General features: G+C 32.1%; 2 protein-coding genes across 7 annotated transcripts in view; one reads left to right on the plus strand and one right to left on the minus strand.

Annotated features, from left to right (window-relative positions):
• LOC123709426 overlaps nucleotides 1-23,816 on the minus strand; it is a 29,311-nt gene extending 5,495 nt beyond the window's left edge. Inside the window, exons 1-12 of one of the 6 annotated variants that reach the window (XM_045660767.1) lie at nucleotides 23,172-23,816; nucleotides 22,721-22,893; nucleotides 22,147-22,242; nucleotides 18,448-18,539; nucleotides 16,360-16,469; nucleotides 15,087-15,098; nucleotides 13,430-13,613; nucleotides 12,176-12,253; nucleotides 10,738-10,895; nucleotides 10,337-10,459; nucleotides 8,917-9,004; nucleotides 3,470-7,158 (exon numbers count right to left, since the gene is read on the minus strand). In XM_045660767.1, coding sequence (XP_045516723.1) covers nucleotides 7,043-7,158; nucleotides 8,917-9,004; nucleotides 10,337-10,459; nucleotides 10,738-10,895; nucleotides 12,176-12,253; nucleotides 13,430-13,613; nucleotides 15,087-15,098; nucleotides 16,360-16,469; nucleotides 18,448-18,539; nucleotides 22,147-22,242; nucleotides 22,721-22,893; nucleotides 23,172-23,339 — 1,398 coding nt within the window. In that variant the 5' untranslated portion in view covers nucleotides 23,340-23,816 and the 3' untranslated portion in view covers nucleotides 3,470-7,042. Of the gene's footprint in view, nucleotides 1-3,469; nucleotides 7,159-8,797; nucleotides 9,982-10,336; nucleotides 10,460-10,737; nucleotides 10,896-12,175; nucleotides 12,254-13,429; nucleotides 13,614-15,086; nucleotides 15,099-16,359; nucleotides 16,470-18,447; nucleotides 18,540-22,146; nucleotides 22,243-22,720; nucleotides 22,894-23,171 lie in introns of those variants that run through there. The other 5 variants (XM_045660770.1, XM_045660771.1, XM_045660768.1 and 2 more) reach the window with 5 other exon arrangements.
• Nucleotides 134-3,462, plus strand: LOC123709427 (guanine deaminase). The gene is made up of 8 exons (XM_045660774.1): nucleotides 134-581; nucleotides 958-1,212; nucleotides 1,287-1,505; nucleotides 1,722-1,829; nucleotides 1,915-2,022; nucleotides 2,124-2,289; nucleotides 2,696-2,839; nucleotides 3,202-3,462. Exons 1-8 carry the CDS (start codon nucleotides 486-488, stop codon nucleotides 3,429-3,431), a joined length of 1,326 nt encoding a protein of 441 aa, XP_045516730.1. The 5' UTR covers nucleotides 134-485; the 3' UTR covers nucleotides 3,432-3,462.
• Nucleotides 23,817-24,123: the final 307 nt, after the last annotated feature.

A 24,123-nucleotide genomic window follows, 5' to 3' on the forward strand; every position in this document is an offset into this window, starting at 1 on the left:
TAAGCTATCACTGTCAAGTGTCAAACACAATAGACTAAACTACAAGCAAAACGTAAACAATAAGTTTTAATTGGTAAACATTAACAAATTAGGAAAACACTTTATGTAAATTAGTGATTTTACTATCAAATTAAATCATTACAAAATTTTAAATTATTGCAAATTTACCTAGTACTAGATTGCTATCTATCTAGTTTTCTTTATTTAACGCAGTTAACCAAAATTATGTGCGTGCTTATTCGACAAGGCACAATTTAAAGTTTAACCGGAGATAAGAGATTAGCCAGTCATCAGTGTATTACAATCTCAGTTAAATAGGAACAAGACCTATTTATTCCAATTGTATTGATAACTTATCTAAAATACCTACTTGGGCCAAGGAACTTGTACAATATTTTATCAATGTACTATCTATTTTATTATGCGACTCATTTTATTCGCGACAGTGACACTAGTATTGTTTAGTTAGTTGAGAAATTACAAAAATGTCCCAACTAGTATTTGTTGGAGTAATAGCATCAGCTAGGTCTTTAAAAGAACTGAATGCTTTTACTGGATATTTAAGTGTTGAAAGTGGTGTGGTAAGTAATTTTACTAAATACATACTTTCTTACTGTTACTAATTTAATATAATCTATGTTAATGTTAAGGTATGAAATAATCAACTTACATACATATTATGTTATTTTTGTGTATGATTAATTTGTATGTACTGTGTAGATATCAAGTATAGTGTTGACTAGTTCAGTACAAAATTTCAATAGTTTCAATGTCACACAAAGGGATTCAATGTCACACAATGCATTAATACAGAATTATATTATTAGATAATAGCATAGAAAATTGTAATATGATGAACTAAGAAAAAAATTATAATTATTATTTTATAAATTAAGCTACATATTTGTAAACATCAAAATAAAGTATGCCACTTTAATTTTTTACATACTTTTTCAGATAACCAGTATAGGCACAAAAGAGGAATTGGATAATCAAAAAAATAAATTTAAGGATTTTAAATTTATACAGCTGAAATCAAACCAGTTCTTGATGCCTGGTCTTATAGACTGTCATACACATGCTCCTCAATTCCCAAATATTGGTCTTGGGTTAGATAGACCACTACTAGAATGGTTGGACAAGTATACATTTCCTCTAGAATCTCAATATAGTAATATAGATTTTGCTTCTAGGGTTTATGATACAGTAGTTGTAAGTTGAAAAACTTTATTTAATTTCTTATGTCTTACAATTACTTAAAAAAGTACAATGTTTTTTATTTATAGCAACGCTTGTTAATAAATGGAACCACAACAGCATGCTATTTTGGATCTTTACACAAAGAAGGTTGTTTGGAATTAGCTAAAAGTGCCATTAAATATAAACAAAGAGCTTTAGTTGGCAAAGTAAGCATGAATGTCGAAAACAACATTGGTTATTATAATGATACACAAACAGAACTCATGCAAACAGAGGAATATATTCAAAGTGTTTTGGAATTTAAGGTATTCATTTGTACAACCACTCAATGCATCAATACATCTTAGGTGTCCATATTCTAATTTGTATATCATACAAAAAAATTGATGCTCTTGAAACTTAAAAGTTTCATTAATGATCTAGAATATGGGCTTTAATCTTAGCTAGTGATAAATGAGCTAGCAAAAAAAGTGATGAATTCATTTTTTTTAAATAATATATCTATTATAATTATATTTCAGAGTGAATTAGTACATCCAATAGTGACACCACGATTTGCTGTGAGCTGTGATCATGAATTAATGTGTGGCTTGTCAAAGATTGCACAAAAATATAATTGCAGAATACAGGTAAAGCTTTATGACTGTATATTTCAACATCCTAAGAACCAAAAGTTTTGGCTTATAATGCATAATTACAAAATTATTTTTACAGAGCCATGTATCAGAAAATACAAAAGAAATAGAGCATGTGCTAAAAACTTTCCCGGAGTGTACAACATATTCACATGTTTATGATCAATGCGGCATTCTTACGAAAAAGGTGACTGACAAAAGTTTGGTTTACAACAAAAATTTAAGATAAATTTCATATTCATATATATATAATCATACAAAATATTTAACGAAATATAATTATTTTAGTGTATAATGGCACACGCAGTATACCTAAGTAAAAAAGAGATGGAACTATTTGCTTGTAAGGGTGTCTCTGTCGCACACTGTCCTGCTTCTAACACTAGGCTCAGGTCTGGTCTCTGTCCAGTAAGAAGGCTTATTGATAATGGTGTTACTGTGGGACTTGGGACAGGTAAGATAATACTAAATATTTATAGTATTATTTTAGCTTAATACTTTAACAGTTTAAGCAATAATATAAAGGCACATACGTAATATATTCCTAGGTTGCATTTTTAAATATATTGATAAACAATATAATTATAATATATTAAGATACATTTACAACTTGAAAAATATTGAATGGTTTGTTTGTGCAATTACAATCAGTAAATGAAGGAAAAAATGCTTGTAATTTTCACAATGTTTTCGAGTGGTATGGGGGCGCTAAAAACACTAACTATTAGTGGTTGGATTAATTTATCTCAATTTCGTACAATTTTTATTCCTGTTTCCTCGGGAATTTTACCTATGAGTTCTGGTTTTTATGCGGTGATCGCGTAATTAACACGTGAGAAATAATATGACATTTTAAATAGATGTGTCTGGCGGCGACAGCGCAACAATTTTAGATGCAATGCGGCGAGCAATGGATGTATCGACACATCTTGAACTACTTGGGCATGAGGAAGCCATCAATTGGAAAGAAGCATTCTACCTCGCTACTTTGGGAGGCGCCAAAGGTAATAAAGACTTCATCAGTCTCCATCGTTAATTCCTGGGTTATTAGATGTGGCCTATAATTATTGATGATATTAGGTGGCCTTAGATGTGGGTATTCAACTCACATCTATGACCCTGTAATAAATGCCGGTATTTTTCGCCTTTCGTTTCACATTCTCGTGCTCGAAATGAAATGCGGTTAGGCTGTCATCTTGACCGCTTGATTTCTTTAACATCAAAAAGCGGCTTTAAAAATTAAATTGACACGATTTGTCTTGCTTATTAAGTATTTAGTACTAGCTGTATGCTGTTACAGTAAAATCATTATTAGCCTATAATTAATTTAAATACTTACAAGTGAATAAAAAGGTTAAATTTGCAGCATTGAATCTCGACGAAAAAATTGGCAATTTTGCAATTGGCAAGGAGTTTGACGCGCTTGTCGTTGATGCCTATTCGAAAAATGGTCCAACCGACGATTACGTCTACCCACTACCTGCCGATGATGAAGAGCATATTTTAAACATTCTTCAAAGGTTTTTATATGTAGGGGACGATAGAAATATCGTTCAGGTATATGTTAAAGGAGTGATAGTTAAAGATAATCTGTAATTATATTTTATATGAAATATATTTATTTTCATTAAAATTTTGTTTTCATAAAGTCTAATAAAACATCATATTTATTAATTTCGTGTAATTAAACTTTTATATGGAAGTGCAAATACAATATAATAACTGAATTTACAAAGTCTAATACTAAAGATAACAAATTTAGTACAGTGCAGTTCAAAACAAATTTAAACAAAACGTGAACACTCCAACGATTCATTCTCTATTTAATGTCAAACTTATATCTAAAAAAAAACTGGTAAAGTCGGTGGAATGATAACGCCACATATTCAATCAGATAATAAAATTACTAAACAGTCTTATAAAATCAATTTATCTTATCTAAACCAATAAATGTGTGATGCTATGATCCATCGCCACTACTTTGACTACATTACAAACAACGTTTACAATTAATTTAAATGGGCCAAACAAATACTTAGAAAATAATACTAACATTTGCCCTTATGTTTGTCGTAGTATGAGAGCATATGCCCCACTCAACGATAGTTTTAAATTCAAAACTATATACAGGAAATTCTTAATGAAAATTTATTCATAAAAGGTAATTTAAAAAAAAACTCATACCATTTACAACATTAACGAAGTTCCCAACATAACTTCATTCAATATACATACATACATCGTTCAATATTGAAAAGTATGCTGGTATTTTATCTACTGGCGAAAAACCATAGCCTCGCAATTAAAAGTTCTATATAATTTAAAAGCTAAATTTCCAAATAGGATTTGAAAAACCGACAAAAAATATAACGTTAAAAAATAAATTTCGTAATTACGAATTGTAATATGGTAAAAGCAAAATTGCATTTCCATGTACCATTAAACTATATCTAGCCGATGAACACAAACTTGGAAGTAATCCAAGATAATCTATAATATATAACATCGAATTGGCGACAGCCTCTAATAAACACTAATAACTACATAGTATATAATACTATAGAAAATGCGCAAAGAATGATCGGTACACCAAAACCACGCTGGACACAACGAAAATAATACTTCTTACAAACCATAATTCTTTTCGCGCTACGGAAAGAACACAATTTTCCTTCAAATATATATATCATATCCATAGCGTGGCTTTGGTAAACGTAGGTACATGTATCCCACAACCATAAACCACACTTGAGCTGCCATTAACTTAAGAAAATGTACTCACAATGAAACTCTATTACAAAAAATCTAGATTTTCATAATCGATATATGCGCTAGCCAAACTAAAATGAATTGGCTCATAGCAGTCTTAAAATTACAATAATGAGATACTATTATGGTAATGTGCGATAGATTATATTTACAGTTTACAATTCTTTTGAAGTTAACACAGTTAAAATTCACTCGAATCGACATCGCATAATGGGCCCGTTCCTGCGTTCATCTTCAACGATTTCTACCAACGCTTTGTTGGTAGAAATCAAATTGGCCTACTGGCATTGATTAATTAATATTAGCTACTTTCTAGCCCTTTTAGTGCCAAGGAGTGCCGTCGCGCTGCTCTAGCTAATTGTGAACAAATGTCAGCGTCGGGATATCGCTCCTTAATAAATAAAAATATCTTTTGAAGACAATGTTGAAAAAATTATGAATATAATGCATAATAACAGAAATGGTGAATTTTTTCACTAAAAAAAACATTTTACTTAACAGTTTGAGTAACAAAACAGCCGTTTTTAGGTAAAAAGGACCATCAAATTACGGTCTGTAAACTGACCAAAATAAACATCGGAACGGGCAAGTGTTGTATTTTCTAAGATACATTTTACATCTAACAATTTAAAGTAGTACATAATATTCATAAGAAACTTCACAATCATCTAGCACCTATACAAAACGCTGGAGAAGTCAGCAAACTCGTTATACATATTCACTATGAATGCGTAGGTGTTTAAAAAAAATCATAAGTAATCGTAAGATTTTTTGCAACTACCCACTTGAAATGCACAGAACAATGCGTAAATAATTCATAGAATACTTCTAAAGACGTAATATAAATTCGATACTGTTTGATGGCATTTGTACTATTGCCTAATAGACATTTAATACCTGATTGTGTCTGGCTATTATATATATGAAAAGGAAATCAGTCTTAACGTGGCTTCATAACTAATTTAATACTATGTGATGTATAGCAAGCCACGATTTATAAGGAAAATATAATACGAGGTAGAGAGAAATGCTGAAATTTTAAAACTATTTTATAACATCTCATAAAACGTAAGCGACACTGCTTCTGTCAATACTAACATTAGAAACTAAACAAAAAAAAATATAAATTCATAATACATATAATTCGTAATATTCGTGGTGTCACTTACGTTTTTATCGTACGATCAGTACATAGAAAATAATTACATAACTACCAATATTTACAGGAATGTTCTTTTAAATATGTCAAATCACGTTTTTTTGTTCGATAAGACTCCCTAAAGTAAAGGAACATAAAAGTTTTTAGTCAACAATGGCACATCCGTAAAGCTTTCTCCGTTCATATAAATTTTCAAGTCCAAAAAGTATGTAGTATTAAAATTAAAACTATATCAAATTTTAAAGTAAATGTAAATCACTTAGAAAAGTCATCAATATACTCAAAATAATTTCTTTACTAATTGATTATTTCATTTTTCCTCAAACCATCATGTGCATTGAATAAAAGTTGTACGTAAGATGCTTCGAGCCAGATTTTTTTCTTTAATCTATTACTAAGGTTAAATATAGCAGCTTTTTGTTTGCTAATTGCATTGACATCATTACAATAGTGACAATGAATTAATCATTAGAGTACTATAGACGTGTAAGGGCCTGTTTCACAATGTATAGATAAAGTACCAAATAGCTATGCAACACATAAATTATATGGAAAATAAAAGATCCGAATCACTTCACTCAAAACTTTTGATGGACTTTATGTGACGAATAGCGCTAACTGATGGTGAAACGCAACAATAGTGTTTATCCTAACAATAAGCAATAGATTGGAACTTATTCGTACATTGTGAAACAGACCCTAAGAGTAATATAATAGAGCGTATATGTTACTTATAATTTTCTATAAGGACTAAATAACAATTAGACTAAAAATATTAGCTCAAACATATTTGATTCCAAACGTTCATCACAGAAAGCCCCATGAAGACGATTCGTAGTGTTTCGGTCGTGATACAAATTATGTGGTTAGTGAATATAACGCGTGCTTCCTATATGTTTTCGTTTCTTATATGAAAGGACTGTATTATATATCTAGAAAAATCATTAAGCTAGACATACAGTCCATCGAACAAATACAAGATGCAGTGTTCAGAGTGTGACTTGCCACAGATCTGGTGTCAGCTGCTACATGAGTCTTACTTCAATTCTAATCACCACCGTAGGCGATGATTTAGTGGTAAGGAACAAATCAAGTATAATGTAAGCAGGGCTGAGGAGTACTTTCCTTGGGCCTTATATATTTAAATATTACTAAAATGTGCCTGTCCCAATGTTGACGTAAGTCTAATAAGACCTTATGCTGCTTACATGACACTTAAACGGTCCTGAAGCCGTGTGAGGTGCTAACGCGTGCAGTGGCATCGCGGACAGGCGTCGGGTCAGGCGGTCACTTTACGAGATTGGAGAGCGAGCGGGATTTCAGTTTCGGAGTGCGCGAGCGCACGGCACACGCGAGCGCGCCGCGAACGTCGCCGCGAACCGCGACGCTCGCCGCCTGCGCGGGGGGACCATGTTAGTATTCACATTGATAGACGAAATATTACAGTTTTTGCCAGGGGCCGACGTAAACATTTGGCGTACCCCTGGGAATGAATTCCAAATGTAAAAGAACGCCGTCGAGCCCTCGGCTGGGATTTTTAGAATGAGAAAATAGAGACGGATAATTTAAATTTTAAATATTTCTAATTCAACCTTGGGCTCTCTGAGACATTCCAAAAGTTGCAGTTTACATTTCCGATGACAAAAATGATTGTGATTAAGAGCAAAACTGTTCATTTTTGTGGAATAGCAAACTAAGGAACACAAGTTAATCGATCAGTTTTACTCCTCATATAAAATGCATAAAGTACTGATTATATAAGCTACTGGCATGATCCACTATAATGCAAATCAAATCTTAGTATTAGGATTATATTACTGAGTTTTAAGATAAAAATGCAAATAGTGTGACACTCCGTTTAATATGATTTAAAATTAAAATCATATACAGCAAGCAAAGTACTTGTTCGTTTAATTAAATTTTTAGGGCAGTATTCAAATGTGGTGAGCAGTGTTGGCCTAATGGCTTCAACGTGCGACTCTCATCCCTAAGGTCTAATGTTCGAACCCTAGCTGTGCACCAATGGACTTTCTTTCTATGTGCGCATTTAACATTCGTTCGAACGGTGAAGGAAAACATCGTGAGGAGACCGGCTTGCCTTAGACCCAAACAGTCGACGGCGTGCGTCCGGGACATAAGGCTGATCACCTACTTGCCTATTAGATTAACAAATGATCATGAAAGAGGTAGAGAAATCTGAGGCCCAGACCTAAAAAGGTTGTAGCGCCTTTGATTATAATTTATTCAAATGATGTATAGTAAGTTAAGACAAAGTAATCATTGACCAACTAATTCTCACCAATTACCATTAATTTATTTAATCGAACAAATCGCTATCCGTCCCTTTATCATTTACATAAACCATGCCTGAACTAAAGAACCTTATGACAAAACTACACTGTCAAACTTACCCTTGACAACACACAGACAACCAAGGCGTACAAACAATCAGATAAAGAAAATATACAATGTAAAGAAACGAGACCTAGCTAAAATCCTAGAGTGTAAAATACATGCGCAAGCGCACAAAGAATTGAAGGACATTTGACACAAAGCGTGACAATTAGGTACATGCATACGTGAACCAAAAAATCAGAGCTCAAGCTACACCCTTAGCGTAAATACTGTGTCAGTAATATATGAAGGCATTTCACCTATTTTATATAAACTTATTTATACATAGTTTCTTATTACTTTCTAGTTTGGATGTGTTTTAGTGATGACAGTTTCAATTTCTTAAAAAAAATGTATTAATTTAAATTAGTAATATACAATGAAATTTCAATATCGTAAAATAATTTACACATTCATATATTTTTTTTAATTAATCTCTTAATGTGACCGGTAAATAAGTCAGCCAGTGTCTTTAGACGATAAGCTAGATAAAATATAAGCTTTTTAGTACATGCGCCAACTTTGGCCCCACGCCAAATCTGGCTAAGCTAACACGTTAACAATAAGCGAGTTGTTTATTAAAGGTAGAAATGCCTTCAGCCATGTTAGTCCACCGCACCAAAACACACTAGCACAGTACCGTTACGCGAGGGCGTCAAAATAAGAACTCTAGGCAGGCGACAAGCACGTAAAGTGCGGTGCTCTCTGATTGGCCGAAGGTCGGAGTGGGCGTTTCGGGGATGTCGGGGCGGGGCGTACCGGGGCGCGGACGGGCGTCCAGCGAAGCCGCGGGCTGCAGGAACCACTCCGAGCGGGTTTGCATACGCGCACGCTGCCGCTCGTGGACCTAACAACACCCGTCACCCGTCACCGCCGGCTCAGGCTACGGAGCTGTACGCGACTGTACTTTGTACGTACTATTGCGTGTCTCACAATAAGCGTTTTGTGCAATTATTTCGAACACATTTTGTAAGACAGATGATATTATTACAAAGTTCCTGTTTATAACAACCAAACTTGTCGATCGATGAAATAAATAAAAACAATATTGAAAAATACAAGAGAAAAATTTCTATAATCTTGTGGATTTTACTGTCCGCCTACTGCTCCGTAGTTTATACTATATACATGGATCGATTAAACTACATACATGAAGTAATATATTTTAATATTTATAGCTTAGCCTATATAATTTAATCGATCTGCGTACATAGCGCCAGATATTATTAAAAGATATGTGTGTTGTAAGAACTGTCAATTTATAACAACTATGTTTAATCAGAAATATAAACCTTCACCATAATTACAGTTTCTTACATTGTGTTATATTTCTGATAAACATATAAAATTGAAAACTAATCTCGCCTGGCAACTGTAAAATTAAATTATGTCAAATACTTTTAACCTAACTTAAACACATTCGAGTTCAAAAATCATCCATCTAACTACGAAAAGGAACTATACCGTTAATTTGTTAGCTTAACACAGAAATGTTAGTCCTGTTAATCCTTTTCCACGGTTAGTAAACAAATCGACAGGGAAAAAATACAAAGAGAATCTTTAAGCGACTGGATTTTTTTTGTCACCCCTGACCTAAAGTTCAGACGGAGCAATTCAATGAGTTGATTACAACTGCATAAGTAGCAATAGGGCCTAAATAATGCGGACAGTTATTGCCATGCGAAGAATAACAATCTTTTATAAAACTATACCATTTTGTAAAAGATTGGTAGGGCAACACATAGTGAAACAGATCCATTGTGATATCTACAGGGTATCTACAGTCAACGTCACCATTTAAAATAATATATCCCTCAGTGTGCGCTAGAATTTAAATATAGAGTTAATATCCCACACTGAATTTATACATGAATACAATATACAGAGATTTCCATTCATCTATAGAAGCAGTTTTATTAAATTCATTTCAGATCTACTATTTTTATACCATTATTTTAATTATATAACAAATATTTATAATAGCATACATAAATTACTTTTCTAAATCAATAGTTACAATTGACATTATTTTTCGTGAACACAAATGTGACTCGTACGTGCACGTCTACGTACACGTTCGTATACGTTCAAAGTTAATTCGCTATTTTAATATTTATAAATCACATTAAAATTAATTCAATTTATATTTTTCTTTCATAATGTGTTTTTTTGATCTTACCTGGGGTAAGTAGGAGAGACTTTTAGTGCTCTCAGCGTACTTGTTGATGACTCGAAGTTCTTCTAATGTCATGTGCGGGCTAGAGTTGCTACACGATGACTGAGATGATGAACTGACGGACACCTGAAATTTGACAGTAAATCCTTTGAAATGAAATATCAAACAAATATAAGAAATTGTCGAACTATTTAAAGAAACATTCAAAAGAAGTTGCTAGATAAAATCAAGATGAAGACGAAGAAAAGCAGACCGATAGATTGAACAAATTCAAATCAAAACTGCGCAGCGTTCTGTCACCTAACGTTATATCATCTTGACGCGAAAAGTAAAATAGACGTACACATTGGAAGGTACCATCCATCGATAAATATAAATTGTACATATACAGTTCAAAAAGTTACCTTAAACACGCTTTCCTCTAGTGATATCGATAGACGAGTGCAAGAGTCCAACAAACTGTGTTCGGGAATTATTCCAAGTCCAAGAGTACCCGCTCCACCGGTACCAACTACGCCAATTAACGCAGGCATCGATTGGCATTCTTCCGATTTTGATAAACCTGTAATCATTAGAAATGTCTCGTGTATTTTAATCGCGAGTCATCCGTTGTTTTAAGTATTAATGTATTTAGGATAAATAAACTATGCGCTGCCATGCGGGCTTACGGTCATCAGTTAATATACATTCTACAAGAAATTAAAATCGTTGGTGATTTTATATTATAACAGGCAACTAAATTTGTTAAGGTCACAATACAATACACCATAAGTTTTGGATTAAAATAGTGAACACTTTGTAAGAGATATGAAATGTAAACCAATGACTAAAAATTCTAAACTATGATATGAGCAACTACTGAGTACATCAAAATATGTATGGTGAACTCGTGTTATATACTATATGTATCTGTCCAAATATAAATAAAGACCAGAAAGAAAGCAGTGGCAGTTGGTTGAAGGGTAAGAATCAGAAACGAATCTTAGCGCGAATAATGACTCCCAGATGTCAAAATCCATATTTCTTGACTTGTTCTGACACTACGAAGAATATCTTTGTTAAATTCATATTTACGCCACTTGAGTCCATACAATAAGCTAATCGCACTCGAACGGCTTCTTTATCGTCTTCATTAATTTAATACTTCGTATTTTACAATTCACAAGAATCAAATGAATGTTGTATCAGGGCTTGTAACATTTGTAAGACTTAATGTACTTTTACATATTTTTAGTTTATTTGCCATATTAATAAATTCTTTTGTAAAATATACGTTGGTAAATTTGTTTTAAGCGCCATCTAGTAGACGTTCAACTTCACTTGTTGTAATAATTAAGACATTTGATATAGGTAATATTGTTAGATATAAACATTATTTTCATTATCGAAATCAAAAATTCAGAAATATACACGTATGATATAAATACTGCCAATGAATACTGAATATTAGTAATAATGAATGTGATATGGATACTACCTACAGTGTTGCCCTCAACCTCAACCCTTTGTTAAGACAATACTTGAAGACTCACCCAAAAATTTATACAATTTTTACATAGAGCACGTTATGAATTTAACATGTATCTTTCACTCGACCTGTGGAAAATATTCTATTCAGTGCAAATATGACACTAACCCAAACTATATGAAGAGATATATCGTAACGAATATATTAATAGAAATATGAAATATGTCTTAGGTATTTCGGTAAAATTCATTTTTATTTAGTTGTGGGCAATGGGATTGGTGTAATGCATTTGAGTTATGGACGTATTTGTTCAGGATTTAACTTACCTCAATATTGTACCTTTAAAACGTTAAAAAATTAAAATAGTTATTTACCTTCCAAGTTGTATTTGTTGCCCCAACGATCGCATTCGCATTGCAGCCAAGTTTTTTCCGCCTCTAGTGATAATTGTCCTAAAATTTTATTTTATTAGATTCATGAAATAATAATTGATTGCTTGGGAACGTAAACACACGAGGAGTACGTTTCTATACGCTCTAAGGATAGCTCAAAGGAAACATTATTTTTATAATGAAACAAAACTACAATTCTTCTTAATATATACCCATGTTAAACCTACACCTTATAATAATAAGCTGTGCTTTAAGGCATCAATTGGTATGGGTGGTTTAAATGTCCACTTAATAAATTATTTTATTTTTACAAATTACGAAAGTCAAACTACATTAATTCATTATAAACAAGTCTGATTAGGGCTCTCTTTCTTCTTCTTATAGTTTAACCCCATTAGACAGAAATATAAATATAAATTTACGGTATCTGTTAGTCTTTTATCTAAAATATATGATAATTTAGGTAAACATAATTGTTACAAAAAATAAATTAAAAAATATACAAGTAAAAATAATTAAAATAACATATTTTTTTTAAGCACAATAAAATTACCAGCAAAACAAACGAAAATATCTGTACTGTTTAATCCGTTCATTTATTTATAGTTATTCATTTTTTGTCAAGACAATTTTCAAATGACCTTAATAAAATTGAAAATAAATATCAATTCGAGTATCGAATGAGTTTTGTTTTTAAGCATTGTTTCAGGAAATGAAATAGTGGAACCAATGACAGACAATTCTGATGTGAACGAACCATTAATAGGAACTCGATGTTTTGCACGTAAATATCAACTAAGCCGTGAGAATTTTTCGCAATGTTTTATGAAACCAGTTTACTGTAATGTTAACTGCCTTTTGATGTTGCAATTTAGTGAATTAAGATTATATTTAGATTATCATTATTCATCTTTCGCAAATGGTTAGGAAATCATTTGGTTTTCTTAACAATCTTCATTATTTATAAAAATAACAAAGCGCTCCAAAAGAATTGTTAAATACTTTTTTGGGTATTACTGTTGATGGTTTTCATTTATATTTATAACTTGTTGAGTATTCCACTTTTATTTGTAATATGTCTGACTTTAAACTTTCATATCGATCCTCGATAAATGGATTACCAAACCTACAATGATTTTATGTTGAACCAGCAGTACCGGTCATTAGCGCGTTCGGTTAATCATTTTGGTTAAACAAAAATTCTCTTAAATTATGATTATTAGTATATTGTCTTACTTGCATAAGCCTCCTGATCTCGGTGATGTCTGGGTGGGGGCGGGTCGCGAAACGAGCATATCCATTCATCTTTAACGCGCAAAACTCTCCCAGTAACCCGTGCATAGTATTCATAGTTATCTCGTCCGAAAAGATCGCCGGCGCTAAACTGTTCGATCAGTTGTCGCATTATTCGTGTCGCCACCTACGGTTTAAAACATACATGTTTTATGCTTGGCAGGCTAACTTTGTGATACATTTCATTGCGGATGAATTATGACTACTATATGGCAAATTTGTGTCCCCATCGTCAATAATGTATGTACGTTTAGGAGTAAGAAAAACATACGTTCATACGCGTTTGGTCCCACAAATATTACTATATACAAATCACATTTTACTATATATTTCGGCACTGAAGGAAAAATCTACGAGTGGTAACATTCTATGATATCGAGCACACATTAGAGAACTGAATAAAAGTCGTATATACCAATTTTTCTCAGGGCTTAAATAATATTTGTGACTATGAGACAATCGTATAACTATGGATTTTAGCTGTTAGCTTAAACTGTTTTTTACAACAGGTACTTTATTTGCAGGTTTATATCTACCGAAAATTAGCTTTATTTAATTAATCTATCGCTATATATATAATCGTTGGCAAATTAATAACTGTACGTACAATTATGGCAGCAAGCATTCAGCTATAATTTTTATGACCTAACATTGTAATTATATACACAATAAAAGCAAATAGACACAGTGAGTCATAATTGAAAGCAGGATGTGAGCAAGAATTTGTGAATTAAGTCCTTATCTTGTATGAAGTTGAAATTCAACACGTGTTTGGTCCTCACGTCTATGACAATGGGATATATGACACTGAATCAACATGGCAAATTGCGTAAAAGACCATTAGCACGAACAATACGATCGAATAATAAACGTAATGGGGTAAGAATATGATGAAAAACTTGAACAGCGGTAGGACATATAACTGAAGCGCAAATATCGTTCGATATTATTAGTGTAAACTAAATGTATGGAATATTTATACGTTCGTTCACTGAGAACCTAATCGAATAATAGATTAGTTCTAACGTCTTTTTAATATCAAGTCCTATATGCTATATTACTGACAGCTTGGGTCGCTAACATATATCTATACAAACGCTCATTTCACCTATAAAGAAAAGAATGTTCATAATTATTTCTTCATAAATCAGTGAAAATTTCAAACCATAGTAAAAGTTTTGTAGTATAGAAATGTATTTTTTATAATTCCTTATGAAGCATGATAAAACTGTTGCATCTTAGAAGCATATTTTCATATTTATATATATAAAACTTTTAATAGCGATTAAAAAGAGGGGCAGAGCATTTATTGCTAGTTCTTTCCCGTATTTTGAGAACTGGAATCTAATTTTTACATAAATGTCTAGGGTTCTATTTATACGATTTAGCCTAATTAATACATTTTTAACAGGCGAGTCTTATGCAATCAAACTAGATCCTTGGAAGACATTTAAAAGCAAGGCGTGGTACAAAAATAATATATAAAACTACATGGTATGAGCGGCCTCTTGCCGAAAAATAACTAAATTCTAAAAGCCCCGTTTAGCGCCAGTTTTATTGCATAGTTTATAGAAATATACTACGGTAATAAAGTACTTACACACACTTCAGCCTTTGGTTGCATGTATAAACAATTGAGTGTTGTTAAAGCTATTTACACCAAGCACTTAACAATAATTACACCAGGAACGTTATAGTGAAATACTAAGTTCTTGAGTATATTTAATGTGTATTCAATGTAATCATTAAATACAATTTGTATTACGTACTCATTTTTGTTTTGTAGAACATTGTGATGTATAGATTTTATGGTCTATACAATAATCTACTTATTGGCTATAGAAATGGAGCGCTAATACTTTAGTAATAGTCACTGAAAAATGTGAAAGAAGCTGAACTATTGTTACAATATGGTCGCTTCCGTAATTTAGACCTATGTTGTATAATCCGAAGAACCTGAGTTCGTTCTAGGGAAAACAATTGACGGTAATTTTGTTTTAGTAGACAAAGATAACATATAAAAAGCGGTGCAAGTAATGTATTCTATGAATGGTTATCAAACAGACAAAATCACGAAAGCATGTACCATTGTTCAAACACGGTTTATACGTTTATAATCCGTTTTTAACATTATACGTTGTCTCGGATTCAAACTATCGGAACGGTAGTTTTACTGTGCATTGTTGGCCGATAAGTCTGATCTTGATAAGCGATTACTAAATGACCTTACTCACGTTTTACTATGAAATAACGTCGTAAGATTAAAGATTCGTTGAAATATTTCATTATATAATCATCTTTTATTTTCTATAACACGTAATTACATATGTGGTTCCGGCTTTAGGCGTTGTACTAGAAGCGACAATATTTTGTATGTCCAACTGTCAAAGATAGTTTTCCTCTACGTGTAATAAAAACAAAAAAAAATGGAACATAAGATACAAGTATCGCTTATTCCACGTCATTAAATTTGAATATGTAGACGTAATCATCGGCAAAGAAGACAGAGGATGTACGTCGAGAGAAAAACCTCGGCCCCGGTAACCAAATATCGCAAATTAATTAGTAACACTTTGCGAAATGGTTTTGAACTCCATTTACAATTGAGTATTAATTATAAAATGATTAATCTAACTATAAATCGATTATTGAACATAAAAATTAGCAATCATTATTTGTCCAACGACAATTTTTTTTACTCTACCAATAAACAACTAGATACATGAATAATTTCTTAGTATAGAGTGAAACTCATAAAATTCATTTTAATAAATTAAATAAAAATATATGTGCCTCACAACACACGCCCCTCATATTAGACATTAGAATTACATTCCCCTACACAAAGCATTTAATTGAACAATGATGCTGACCTTGAACCGTTGCACATCCTCCATTGTCGCAGTCTTGCCATCTGAGACGCAAGAATGAAAGAAAGATGGCGCCACAGATACCCCGAGAGCCTCTGACGTCATTCCCGTTCCTGAAATAATTTTACGGTTGAAAAATAATTTTAATTGATTATTGACATTTTTCTTTACGCGCCAGGTGCCTGACACATGTCAACATTGTTAGTGTCTACGATATAAGGGCTTCCTCACGATGTATTCCTATATCGTATCGTATTCGCAAGGAACTGTTACTGTACTTTACTGATACTGGAAAGACAATTTTTTCGATTCATTTGCAAATATAAAGCATAGTTTATTCGTCATCGATTAGACTATAAAACAAATCCAACTCACATAAACAATAATTATTCGTTAGAATTAGGAAACCATAGATACGCCATAAACTATAGAACGGAAGTACCCACACAACGGGAACCACCATAATAACGATTTACACTCAATTGAACAAGCATAGATAAAAACGTTAATTTATTAACAGCGGAACAGTGAACGCAACGTACGGATGAATATTTGTGGCAAGGTTGGTACGTTATAAATTAAAAGCATGTATATGTTATAAAAACAGAAATAACGTATTAAGCAATTATTTAGGGATTGTAAATAAGCATTTTAAGTCTATGAGTTAATCTTAGTAAATAATCTTCAACAGTCAATCCTGAATCCGTTTATATGATCTATCAACATTACACTACTATATTATTTATGGCAACCAACCCGGCAACAACCTATCAAAAATATTAGAGGACGTAGGTTCCCCATGCAAAGAGCACAAAAATGTTCCGCGTTATACATAAAAATAGTATATTTAAAATAATTCGAGATTGTCACGCACAAATAAACAGACCGTAATGTTATTGTAATATTACAGTTGTTGGTATAATCAAGAATTTCTAAGAAATATATCTTATATTTAGTAGAAGTTATTTATTGTAAGTTTATCATAGTTGGAAACTTTGTAATACTATTATAGGGTAATTTTATCAAATACATATCTAAAATGAATGATGCAGGAGTAATATCTCTAACCATCTTAACAATATAAGGTCTCATGATCTTAAATAGGTCAATTATGACACAACGAGGCGTAAACGGAAGTCATAAACGTGCTAGAATAAATATAGACATTTATATGGAATAACATCTAGGGGAAATTAAAACTACATAGATTTCCCTAAGACGGATATAGGATGCAATTCTGTACAACATTAATTTAATATTCTGTTACATGAATATATTTTTATATTTACCCTCTTTTTTTGAAAAAAAAAGTGTCTATTTGAACCACTTTCAGAAGCTACGCATGTACTTTTAGAAGGAAAATACCTAAAAACAACCTCTGGGTATGAAATTAACATTTTAATTTTCAAGATAATGATGACTCAATAACAATGACTCGTTATACCTTGTTCAAATGCTATTTAGATAATACAACATCTAAAGTATTACTTACATAATTAATGTTAATGAAAATCGCATATAAATCGTTTCAGACTGAAGAAAGTAAAGCAATTTCTTTCCTGTTGTTAAAAAAATGAAACGCTTATTCTCTATTATTATATTATTAACGTTTTATGTTTCATGATCATAAAAAAACACAGTAATTCCAAAATTAAGACGGTACCGCTTGCATCACATCGACACTGCCCACGCGCATGTAATTGGCGAAATTACCACTAATTATTTTCGGTTTCATTGTTCCAATTTTTGCTCTGAGAAACGTAAGGTCATCGACGGATGAATCTTAGACTTATATCATCATTATGACTACTACTGTCACCAGAGGCTACTCTTTATTAATAAAATATATTTAAACTAGAGTAACACATTATATTCCAAGTGAAATCAAGTGGTATCATTTCTTCACGTATCAATGAAAAAAGCAATGAAAAAACTAGTCAACCCTGTAAAAAAATATTAATACAAAGCACGTTATGGCTCGTGACTGTTACCATAGATAAAGTTAATAGACGCCGAATTGTAAACCTGTTCTCTGGATTTTTTAACACATTAATTATCGATAATATAGTATAGTAAAGTCAATATTCATACCAGCTTTTTCAGCATTTGAGGCCATCACGCGAAATGTGCCAAACAGGAGAACAAGAAGCCTTTGCGTGCAGACTGGTAGCGACATAAGTAATCTGTAAGCAAACACATTATTCACATTTTTTTATTTGAAGATTCCTTGAAAATGAGAAACATTTATATATATATGTATAACCAGTTAAACAGGTCATTACGAAGTGGTTAATGGTAGAAGGTAATTTAGTCATTGTTTGTAATCTAAAGGTTATTGAAGAGGAATACAGAATTACAAAATAATGTGATACCCTCACATGTTTAACAGTTTTCGCAACTTTTCAATTTCAATTCAAAATCATTTATTCATTTAGGAAACACAATGTACACTTATGAACGTCAATAAAGAAATACATATTAAATGCTTCTAATTTTACATTTACTGCCAGTTCTCAAACCAAGGGAGTGGAACGGACGAGAAGAACTGGCAATAAACTCTCCGCCACTCTTTTTAATTGCCAAGTTTTTTGTTTTACAAAATGTTTGTTAGGAGCTGCAACCATTACACCAAGTTACACATGACATCTTAACTAATTAATAATAAAAATAAAAACAAAGATTAGTCCTCTATCAGCAGGAGGAATGGTGAAATAGGAGCACGCAGTTACATTCTTGTGGGAACAACACGCAAATACATAGTCGAAATAACTAATATCACCGTATACACGAATTCAATTCAAACGTACGGCAAATCGTAAAAATATATTTACCTTTACAAGTCGATTTTGCAGTTTTGGGTGACAATTAATTTCTCCATTGAGGCGTCATTCAAAATCAATAATAATACATTTAATTCTACTATTAATGGGTTTAAAAATAAACAAATAAAAAAAATATCTAAATTTAACTGCCGCCTCAGTCGCTAAGTATACCTTAACGCATTGACTATTTTGCAATCATACGTTTTCATTCATTTTCATTACATGATTCGAAATTTAAATACACCTTTGTCAATTTCCCTGAACGTTATTATCTTAATGACCTAATTATAGAGGAGAATGAATACGAGGTGAATGACCTCTATTGTTACGATGATGATTACGCGATGTTACGGATTAATAACATAGTGTATGTTTTAATAAAATATTTGCGCCGTTTTACACATTATAAACTAGGAAACAATTTTTTTTTCCAGTTCGAAATGTAGGTTGTACCGGGAACGACAATAATACATTTACTATTACAGGCATTCACAAATTAGACTCATAGCCCCTTTAACACTCTATACATTTAATTCTCATAAAATCTCAGTTTGCATGACGGTTTTTCATAAATACTTCTTCGTTCGAGACCCACAAGAAAAGACCGATAATTATCTTTTGATGTATACTGTAAATAATAAGAAATATTAACACTTTAGTTCATATTGGATTCGGTTATTTTTAAAGGAATTTTAAAATTAAACCCAAAATAGGTTATCGCTTTTACTCTTATGCGAAGCTTTGAATTTAATTCAACAATTTAAAGATGATTATAACTTTGTAACTAAAGGTATATAGGTACGAACCTAACTCAGTACAGCAGGTTCGATGTGCCGTTTCGACCGGTTTCAGTTATTGATTGCTTACAATTTTAATACTGCGCCTGCACATCCCATCTTATGTAGAACGTTTTAACGTGAGTTAAAGAGAACGAAAAAACAACCTTCAAAAATCGATCTACATATTTCGAATTTCAATTTTTTTTCAAAGAGCAAACAGGCCTAAATCAAAATGCAAGAAATTGGTACTATCATTCCTGAAGAACTGATTCCGTTCTAAAATATAGCTTACAAATTACAAGCAGTGTGGTTAAGCCGCATACTGGACCAATTAAAACTAATTTGTCATAACATTAGGAAATAGTAACGCTACGTTTTGTGTTCGCGGAAGTATTTTAATTAATTCAAATATGTTAATTTTCTTTAATTCCTCGAAGTCAATTTGCTTCTCTTTAAGTCTTGTTGTTTCATTAATCAATTAAAAAGTTAACAATAATACGCAGCAATCCAAAAAACTAGTAGCGCTATAACCTTTAACTTGTAAGGCCTGGTCCTCAGAATTTTGTATATGCTTAGTGAGTGATTAGCTTTCTGTGCCTGACATATACCGACGACTTTTTGGGTCTAAATAAATAATCATAATGCAACTTATGTAAAGTATATACATTTTTAAACATATGAAATACTTTCATATTATGACTATAACAAAGTAGTATTACACATACGTACAGCTTAATTGTTCTTTATACAGATAAGACAATGGCCGATCTTATCGCGATAACAGAGTGCATTGAACAATTTATAATGCTGACATGGAACAATTCAATGATTCTTCTAATACGGAATTACTCCTTTTTGGTTTAACGCTTTAGAAACACATAGAACAATAACATAACACACATAGAAAAATATTTTACCAACTACCTTTGAATAAAAGTTACAAACTATAGCTGTAAGTTTAAATTTTGAAAAATAAATAATATTTTTTTCTTTGTATATCAATATATATGTAATATCTTGGTCATATCGCATAAATTACAGAAAATAATGTAACAAATATATTTTATATCCATCTCTATATAAAATTCTCGTGTCACAATGTTTGTTCCCATACTCCTCCGAAACTACTCGACCGATGCTTATGAATTTTTTTATGCATATTCAGTAAGTCTGAGAATCGGCTACTATCCTTTAAACCTCTAAGTGTAAGGGATGTCCACCCAAAAAAGTGTTTTTTTTTATTTTTTAGACTATGTTTTTTGTTTTTTTATGATACAGCATACAAAAATACATTCATGCTCAACTGTCACCCCTCTACGATCAACCCCTATTTTTTATTATAGTAGATAGGTTATTTTTATTGAACTGAAAAAATGTTTCATGGAAATAATATACATGGCAAAACGACGTTGGCCGGGTCAGCTAGTAGTAGCTAGTAGTAGCTAGCAGTAAAATATGAGCCTACTCTTATTAAATGCATATTTTGTAAGGAGACAATTGAGATTTAACTGTCACAATGTTAAACATTATATCATTAATAATTTTCAATTTGATTTTAGAAATTTAATAGTGTAAACATCTACCTTAACCCACGAATTGTCAACGCACTTTCGACTTTAGCTGAAGCAACATGACAAAATTCGTTTCTAAAACTAAATTACATAGCAACAAAATGCGATCGCATGCGATCAAAAGTATTGTTCGCTATGTGGAAGTGACGTTCCACCTACCATTGTGGGTAACAATGAAACCATTGACTAATCAAGCGAAAATTATATAGCTTCCTTAAAGGGAACCATTCATGTTTGGTGGCTATGACGGTCGCGGCGCATCTATTATTATTTACGACTCATCAGGTTTTCTTCAATTAACTAAGATGAAAATACGGGACCACCCCAGGGTGTTCGGTAATCGATTTGGAAATGTTCCCTTTGAAAGTAGTACTATACAGTAGCACATGCCTTTATAGGTTTTAATCTCAGATTTGTCTCTTCTCTCAATTTCTCCTACAATCAATAATACTAGAAATAGAATGAAAAAACCAATAGTTTGAAACAGTGGCATGATAGTGAGAATGGAGCTTTTAATCTAATGATAATGACTACACTGCTTTGGTTAGTAAGTGCAAATGTATCATAATATGTTATTAGACAGCAATTATAATATAGATTAAAAAAGCTTCATAATACCTTCGTATAGCATCAACCTGTTGTTCTTGGGGCAACTCAACAGCTGTAAATAGCTGCATTTCACCTTCTCGTCCAAACACTCCACCAGGTATTTTCCTAATAGAAATATTTTCATAAATTAACAATTTCCTTGATAGATCTCATGGTCTTTTCAGAAACCTCTAATCAACCTCAATCATAATCTAACAAGGTATCAAGCAATGATTTCTACATTATTTTTAACATAAAATGGTTTCCCAATAACTATGGAACCTACAACCAACTTTAAAATTTATTACCTTCTTATAGAAAATGCAATAAAATCTTATAATTATTTAAAAAGAGTTTTACTACATCATATATTTTGATTATTTCAATTTCGGAATGAAAGAAATTTCGCCCCTTGATAAAATAAGTTAAATAATTTTGATTTATCGGGTTATTCAATAATTTACTTGGAAACCAGTGTTAATAATTACTTGCATATAAAGAACATGATCAGTAAATACATTTATAGAAATTACATTATTTCCTAGCTTTCTTTATTATAATATGAAGTAGATTGAATGATGAATCTACGTTATATTTTATTTACCTAAGAAACTTCTTCAGGACACTAGCTATAGTGTATACTGAGTAGTTATCAACATTGACTAGTCGTCCAGTTTGTAAAAAATGAATAAGCTTCTTCATAGCGCCCTGGTGACCAGGAGCACGAAATACGTCTCGGCGAAGAGGTGCTTCCTTATTTAGTTTTAGAATGAGGACCTAAAATTAGTCCAGTTATAAGGATTTCATCTAGATAGTTTTTATAAGCGAACAATAAAATATATAGGAACTACCAAGCTTGACTGATTTTATAATTTGATATGATAATGTTTATATTACTTTGTCTTCAGATGCAAACATCATTTATTTAAAACAGAGAAGTCAAAGTACAAGGATTAGGAATTGTTAGCATTCAAGAATATAGTATTCTCGACTATCATGGAACATTGTACTAGTTAAAGTCTAGTCTAGTTAAAGTACAAGTACAGTATACTTACAAGTAAAGGTCCAGGAATGTCTTCTTTGCAAACCTCATGAAGAGGGGCACCAAACTTTACTTTTTCTAATCTCCTTGGATACGGCAATGAATTGGGATGGCCACAAGACGTTACTACATTACTTAGCGTAGCAGCTCGCCTATGCATCCTTCTTGCCCAATTACTCATTTTAAAATATTTCAATCACAACTCGACTAGCCAAAATTAGGCACTAGACGATTGCCGCGGCAACGTTTTATGTAAATCGAACATAGTACAATGTTATTGTTTGAAATACAATTATCAGTTTGACTTAAGCAATATTTTTTTTTACATATTTCTTTCATTTCCTTAACATTGCCGCAAAAAAATTACAAGATTAAAATGCTGAGAAAGTAGGAGTTAGAAAATAAATCAAGTTTAATTTCGGTCAAAACCCGTAGTCGAAACGTAAACCTAAGCCCGAAAGATGGACGGAGCAGGTAGGTCACGTCGGCGAGTTTTGCAGTACCTATTGATATTGTTTGTGCACCACCTTCTCAATCCGGACCAAGTCACTAGTCACTACTCTTCCGTCTTCAAACCTCGCAGTTTAATTCACCAGTCACCATATAGACGTTCAACCGGTCAACACTCTTCCCTCTATAAAACACACCCACAGACTAGGTCTAGAGCACACAGGAAACGACTTTCGATGTAGAACCTAATTATTTTTACTACTCTGTTCTCTATCTTTATATTCTCAACCCGTCGTCATGATTTTACCACAGAGCTATAAAATATTATTTATACCGACTATACCTTTAGATAATTTAAACCATAGATATGAGCACTACATTGCTGACGTTAATTCAAATATCTAGTATATATTTAGTGCTCAATAAAAAGTAAAGGCTCAATAATAAGAATCAGTTCTTTTACCTTAATACCTTAAAGTCTAAACCTTTATGCTATCTGTATATGTTAAATTTTC

The sequence above is a fragment of the Pieris brassicae genome, chromosome 5, assembly GCF_905147105.1.
Source record: "Pieris brassicae chromosome 5, ilPieBrab1.1, whole genome shotgun sequence".
In the NCBI taxonomy this organism is placed as follows: domain Eukaryota; kingdom Metazoa; phylum Arthropoda; class Insecta; order Lepidoptera; family Pieridae; genus Pieris; species Pieris brassicae.

What these genes read in the sequence shown, in the direction of transcription:
- LOC123709427 (XM_045660774.1), top strand. Translation starts at nt 486, where the DNA reads ATGTCCCAACTAGTATTTGTTGGAGTAATAGCATCAGCTAGGTCTTTA. An exon ending in AATATAATTGCAGAATACAG is followed by an intron (nt 1,830 to 1,914) that starts GTAAAGCTTTAT and finishes TTATTTTTACAG; the next exon opens with AGCCATGTATCAGAAAATAC. An exon ending in TACTGTGGGACTTGGGACAG is followed by an intron (nt 2,290 to 2,695) that starts GTAAGATAATAC and finishes CATTTTAAATAG; the next exon opens with ATGTGTCTGGCGGCGACAGC.